The 6,822-nt window shown below is 48.7% G+C and overlaps 1 protein-coding gene across 1 annotated transcript; it reads right to left on the bottom strand.

Moving 5' to 3' along the window:
* Positions 1-2,963: 2,963 nt before the first annotated feature.
* POU4F3 (POU class 4 homeobox 3) lies at positions 2,964-4,281 on the bottom strand. Its single transcript, XM_020964328.1, has 2 exons — positions 4,162-4,281; positions 2,964-3,862 (listed from the first exon to the last, which is right to left on the bottom strand). Exons 1-2 carry the CDS (start codon positions 4,279-4,281, stop codon positions 2,969-2,971), a joined length of 1,014 nt encoding a protein of 337 aa, XP_020819987.1. The 3' UTR covers positions 2,964-2,968.
* Positions 4,282-6,822: the final 2,541 nt, after the last annotated feature.

Below are 6,822 nucleotides of genomic sequence, written 5' to 3'. Positions count from 1 at the left end.
GAGTTCCAGGCCTCTGTTCCAGAGCCGAAGGCGGCGGCTGCTGTGAACTTCAACTTGCGTTTTGCTGACCTAGAGAAGAGACAGTCAGAAGCACCGGAAAATACAGGGCTAAAGCCAAGAAACTATGGAAAGTGTGGAGAGAAGAAAGTGGGGGGAAGACGAGGGAGAAAAGGACACCCTCCTAAGATCTGTTCTGAATGAAAGTTGTAAACTTCAGTAGTGCTTCGGTAGCTTTAAAAAAGAGATGCTTGTGAGGATTGTATAACCCCACCAAACTGACAGCTTATATTGGATAAGTCAATAAACCCGGGTGGGATGCGTCCTAGTCGTTTCAGCTCAACCGGGTTAACTCTGATTCAGAAAACCTATTTACGAGGGCACAACCCTCCTCTGAGCCCCTCCTTGCCACCTTTCACAATAAACAAACAAGGGAAAATGCAACAAACTTATTGTTGATCACGTCCATAACTCGCTATACCCTTAAAAAGAAACAGCAACATAATTGGTATGATCACGCGAATTCACTGGACTGAGAAGAAAACTCTTACCTGGGAATGAGCACCCAACTTCTTTTCCAAGGCTTCTTCTCAAATCCGAGCGGACAGCGTCAGCCTCCTATGCCGCCGGAATTGGTTTCTGCCCTATTTTATAAGACTATAGGCAATTAATATTGCATCAGGAGTATTTTAAAATTTCAAAACCCACCATATAATGTAATGGCATAAGGGCATTTATTATTAAAGGACACTTGACTGGGAGGGTGGGGGGATCATCGGGGCTGATTAAAACGGCTAGGGGGCTAAAGGGATTGGCTCCTTGAAGTGAGTTGCACGGTGCAGTGGGTGAATTCCTACCTTGCTGGTCCTAGTGGGGCCACGGCTCTAACACCAATTTCTGGTCTGAGGTTTGATGTCTGACACTCATTTGAAGTGCTACCGTGAAATATTCAGAAGACACTACGATTTCGGTCATTAATTTTTAATCGTTAAGGTACTTCTGGGACTGGCAAATAGAAAGAGCTCTTTTTCTTTTAAAGAGCATCAGAAATGGACCTATGATAGCATGGTTTTCGGGATGAGCTCTTAGAAATGATTCTGGAAGTCGATTACTGGGCCCTGGAAAACAGTCCCATGTTCCAGTCCTATAGCGTATCTCTTTCTCTTCTCTCCTTCCTAACTCTCACTCCAGCCTCTGCTTACATACCTTCCTTCAACCCCAAGAGTTTGCTTTCCCTAGTTCAAGCAGAGAGAGCTAACGCTGCTCTATTCACGGAGAAAGAAAATCAGAGAACTTGTGGTCTGATCAGAGTTCGCTCCGCAGATCTGGGGGAGACCAGAAAGTTAGAGAAAGAGGTACACAATCACCATACCTAGCTACGTATTGACCGCACTGCTGGTGGAAGGAGAGGTCAGGTAACCACCTGACAGGAAATAAAAGGAGTAGTGTTGGAGGGGCGCAAAAGGTAAATCACTTGTTAGGACCTCCCTTTTTTCTGACACTAGTTACTTCTGGGGCCAGATGCCATTGGTACTTCGGCAAAAGAAAGCAACTGCGATTCGGGTTGAAAAATAAAGCATTTATTATTTCAGAAGTTAATCCAAGGGGCAGAAGGGGGAAAGAACCTCATCATTTTATTTTAGTATCTATTAGGGAAAAACTAAGAATTACACAGCAACACACAAACTACATGACAAAACCAAGGTATGAGATGTGAGGGGAAAGGGAGGGGCCGTGAATCATCCAGCCAAGCCATTTTAGGGAATCACGAGTATCTTAGTGTATTAGCCCAACCGAGATCTAGTGTTGGAGGAAACGAAAAGGAGAGGTGGAGTTTTAAAAAGAAGCAGGAGTGGAGATACATTTGAAAGGTTTGCATCCGATTCTGAGAAATTATGTCGGCTTGTCTTTCGTGGCCCCGTTGCGCTGGGAAGCCCAGAGAGAGGCTCTGTGGTACCGGTGTCCAAGTATATTTCCGGAGGGCGAGTTTAGAACAATTTATGGACTTTCACTCAAACCCCACAGAGGAATGATTTCTCCTTCAAACAGCAACAGGAACTGGTATTTGAAGTTCATATAGCCCTCCCTTACCCACATCCACCCTCAGGCAAGGAGCTAAGCTACGAGGAGCAAACCTCTAGGAGATCAAAAGATTTCCACACCTTCTTAAGAGATGAATCAAGAAGGTGTCTCCAACCAAACTTTTCTGGGAAGAATGTGAGAGATTTCCTTTTTTCATTTTCCTTGAATTCAGCTCATGCTGCCTTAGGAAAAATAACGCAAAACCAAAATGCTCTGTCAAGAAGAGTTTAAGCTTAGGGGAACACGAGGTTATCTTTCCGAAATATATACAAATATCTGCTATATCATATATATTATGTATATATAAATCTCCATACAGGTTAATTCCCTAGTTTCTCCCAGTTGGATGACTTTTTGTTTCCCTTCTACTTATCCTCCCCGCCCCCCTCAACCCTTGCATTGAGTATCAGTTTCTTATTGCGATCAGCAATGTGGCGCCTTTACCGCGGACCCCAGCCCTCCCCCAAACTGAGACATCCGTTGTTGCTAAGGTCCCCCGGAAGTAAGCCGCAGTTCACAAAGCAAGTGTTCGGTTCAGCACGAAGGACAGCCCCCTCTTCCTGGCCTCTTATTTCATTTTTCCAGGAAAAAAAAACTGTTTAAGAGTGGGGTGAGAGGGAAGGGAAGGGAGAAGAGAAAAGAAGTGAAAGAAGAGGAAAGAAGACAAGAGAATATAAGAGTAGACAAGAAAAGACAAGACAGATAAGAGACCAAAGAAAACGGAAACAAAAGTCCATGGCTTTGGGGGGAATGAGTCTAACGGCAGTGTTTGGGCAAGCTTCCTGCCCGGAGTGATGTGTGTAGTCAAATATAAAAGTCCGGAACGGTCCTCTCCCTCTCTCCAGGCCCTGGGGCCCCGGCCCAGGCCTCGGCCCCGCTCTGCCCGCAGTCAGTGGACGGCCGAATATTTCATTCGTTTCTGTTTCTGTCTCTGGTTGCAGAACCAAACCCGCACCACGTTCTTTTTGAGGTCCAATTTCTCCGCTATGGCTGCGATCTTCTCCGAGGAGGGTCGAGGCTGGATAGCAAAATAAGCTTCTAGAGAGCGTTTCTCTGGTGCTGCGATGGAGGTGCGTTTGCGCTTCCTCTCACTGCCATTGAAGAGCTCAGGTTTGGTGTTTTTCTCCCGGTAGGCAGCCTCTGCCTCCTCTAGCCAGGCCTGCAGGACAGGCTTGAGGGCTATCATATTGTTGTGGGACAGGGTAAGGGATTCGAACCTGCATATGGTGCTCTGGCTGAGTGAGCCTACGCCAGGAATCTTGAGGTTGGCAAGCGCCGCGCCGACGTCCGCCTGGGTCACCCCCAGTTTGATGCGACGCTGCTTGAAGCGCTCGGCAAAAGCTTCCAGCTCACGGGGATCAGACTCCACGTCGCTTAGGCAGGGCATCCCGTTGTGGGTGGAGACGGCGTGAGGATGGCCCATGCCCATGGCCTGGTGCAGGTGACCCATAGCTCCCAGGTGATGAGGGTGGATCTGTGCCGGCATCACGGTGTGCTCGGGGGCGCCTATGCCGCTCACTGTCAACGTGGGCGAGATGTGCTCCAAGAGGTCTCCATCCAGCCCCTGGTGCACTGAATGGTGTGGGTGCGAGGTTAGGGCGGCCGGATGGGAGATGGGCACTGTGGACGAGGTAGAAGTACAGGGCACGCTGCTCATGGTATGGTAGGTCGCGTCGGGCTTGAAAGGATGGTTCTTGCCGTGGGAGACAATATCGACAGCCGCCAGAGCTTCAGCGCGGGCCAGTAGACTCTCATCAAAGCTTCCAAATATATTGCCCTGCAGCTGCAAGCAAGAATACGCATAGCAGAGTCAGTGGGGAATACTGTCAACTCAGGATTAAAAAACATTTTCAAGCAAAGAGATTCTTCCTCAAAGCTCAGGTCATAAAAATTAATATGAAGGCAGAAGCTTTGCAGGAATAGACGTGTGGATCAGAGACAAGGGAGAGAAAAGAGAGAGGGAGAGGGAGAGGGAGAGGGGTTCAGAGAGAGGCGATTGTTCTGGGCTCCATGAAAAAAACATTAAGCAAGCGCCTGTCAAAAAATGTGCCTTAAAGCGGTAATTACGCTTCATCTACATACCTGCGGGGCGGGAAGGCAAACTCGGCGCATAGCCTCTGAACTGGAATGCAGGCTGGAGAATTTAGGCTCCTGGAGGACAGGGTGCATGGTGAAAGGCTGCTTGGCGTTCATGGTCATCATCTTAGCACACCTTGCAGGTAGGCAGTCCCTGACATCGATTCAAGGCTGTCTCTCTCGCTGGCTCCTGTCAAAGTGAGCGGTTTTCAATGCCAGAGCTTCCCTCGCCCTCTCGCTGCCCCCACCTGCTTCTTCACTCATCTTACAAGCAGCATGCCAGGAATAGGACCGGGAACTGCGCGCAGGCGTGCTGCACCGAGGAATTAAAAGGAAAGTAGCCGGAGGAGGCAAAGCCAGTTAGCATCAAAGATGTCTACCCTGACCTGGCCAATTGTTTGCCTCTTAAGTCAGTTGGCTTTTTAATTTATATCCCAGGCACCGCTTTGGCGTTTCTCGGCCCCGCCTGGCTCCAGGCATCCCAGACCTTCCTGATTCATTTTTAAAAACCCCAAACCACCGTCCTGTCCCCTACTCGCAAAGCGGCTCTCTCTGGGATCCGGATCGAAAAGAAGCCCAAGTGAAGTAGAGTGTGGGGAGGGGGGAAGAGCGGAAGGGAAGAAAGCTGACCCTACTTCAACCCCCTACCGACGCTGCCAAGAGCCCCCTTTTAAAGTGAGTTCCTGGACCTCAGCCTAGTCAGCTTCTGGCAAAGCTCTGCTGTTGAGGCAAGAGCCTCACTGTGTGTGGCGGGGGGGAGGGAGTGGGGGTCAGATGAGCCCCTGTTTGGAAAAGGTGAAATAGGATCCAGCCCCAGACTAGTTAACAAATTCATCTTTGTCATTGACCATTTCAGCCCAACACCCTGGACATCTATCTGTCATCTGGGTTTTATGGCCCAAGAAGGGGTGGTGTGGGAGACTGCTTAAAGGGAGTTGTAATGGGGAAGTCCCTTCTTCATGACTGGATCAGTAGGTTACCTGTACTTCTATTGCTTTGGGATTCCCTCCAGGCTAGATCCCCTTAACTTTTCTTTCGAAGTAAAGGAAACTCGAATCCATTAAGTCTTTCCTCAGCTTAAATGCCGACCGTCCATCAGTCCCTCCAGTCCTCAGGTCTTATAAAGCCCCTTCACCTAAACTCCTGATTTGGGCACTTTGGAAACTATTATTGCTTGAAAAGCTCCTTCTGCTCCCCTCTTACTCCTCATTCCGCTCCCACCCCCCTTCTTGTAAACATCTTGAATAATAGATGGGGAATCCTGGGACAGCAGCAGCGCAGCTCGGCAAAGCTCAAGGCGAAACCACTAAGTAGATCAGCTGAGCCAGGCTAGCCTCAGCCGCTGAGAGGAGCAACGGGGGCTTCGGGTTTCATTGAAGCAAATTCTCTCGGCAGTTAGCTTCCCGCACCCGCCCCGGCTTCATGCAAATGAGGGCTTTTGGTGTAAAAATACAGCCCACGTGGGCTTGGCTGAAACAGAGCCGGGTCGGCCGGCCTTGCCAAGCGCTTCGAAAAGCTCCGCTCCAGGGCAGTGTACATTTCCTCCGCCCTCCCCCCACCCTCCTCCACCAAGCCTTCCTTCTTAGGGTCAGCTGCACTTCTGAATGAGGAGGGATCCGAGTTTCAACTGCCAAACTAGGAATTCGAATCCCCAGCAGCTGCTCCCCACTCCGAAAGAGTGAGCCCCGTAAGTCAAAGACTGTGCTCGTTCAGCTCCAAGCCTAGAATTGCTCACACCAAAGCCTTTAAAGTGGGATATTGTTGGACTTGGAGTTAAGAGAGAGGTGAATTGTAATGCTACCTCAGACACCTACTAGCAGGGTGACCCTAGGTACACTTAACCTTTATCACCCTCGGATTCTTCATCTGTAAAATGGGGGGAAAAAAACAGCATCTACACCCCACCCCCCCATGGTGTGAGGATCAAATGACGTAACATGCAAAGCATTTTGCAAACTTAAAAGCTCTGTATAAATACTAGCAATGAGATGTTACAGAATGTCAAAGCAAAAAGAGACCTTAAGCTGTCTAGTCGTGTACCTTCCTTTATCAAAGAAGGAAAAAAAGAGGTCAGGAGAGGAGAAGTAATTGGCCCAAGGTCACTCAGCTAGCTAATGCCAGCTTCAGGATGAGAATTCATCCCTACTACCCACAATAAGCAGCTGCTTCATAAGGTATGGCTTCAGAATTGTTAGTACTGGAATTAGAGACGAGCTGACCTGTCCTCACTCTTCAGTACTGGGCCCTTTGTAACTATTACTAGATCTGAGTCCAGTGTAGGGCTGCAGTCTGAGGCAGAAAGAGAAAGAAGAAAATTGGCACATGACAGGCCCTAATCTTAACCTTTTTAGTGAGGAAGCTCATCTCACTGACCAGACAGGCCCAGCTGGGGGATAATAGAGACAGATAGACAAGTGATGGTGGTAGTTACCAGGGCTAAAGGGGCTTGGGAGGAAATACAATCTGATAAGACAAGGACTAGACATTTTAAGAAGGCAGAGCTGTATTCTGGAATATAATTTCCACTGGCTGTCAAGGAGAGACTAATGAATCTCCAGTCTAACTACCCCTCCCTTTAAAAAAAATCTGTATTTTAAGTACTGGATGCCTACCCAGAATCCTGGTTCCCTCTGCTATTTCACCTTGACCTTTCACTTCCGCAGAGCC

Source organism: Phascolarctos cinereus, unplaced genomic scaffold (assembly GCF_003287225.1).
Source record: "Phascolarctos cinereus isolate Bilbo 61053 unplaced genomic scaffold, phaCin_HiC Scaffold_2;HRSCAF=192, whole genome shotgun sequence".
Classification (NCBI taxonomy): Eukaryota; Metazoa; Chordata; class Mammalia; order Diprotodontia; family Phascolarctidae; genus Phascolarctos; species Phascolarctos cinereus.
This window is presented reverse-complemented; position numbering and strand designations above follow the sequence as displayed.

Bases quoted from the DNA above. Each gene is read 5' to 3' on its own strand.
- POU4F3 (XM_020964328.1), bottom strand. From the start codon at position 4,281: ATGATGACCATGAACGCCAAGCAGCCTTTCACCATGCACCCTGTCCTC. The intron at 3,863-4,161 runs GTATGTAGATGA...TCTTGCTTGCAG, and splicing joins TTTGCCTTCCCGCCCCGCAG to CTGCAGGGCAATATATTTGG.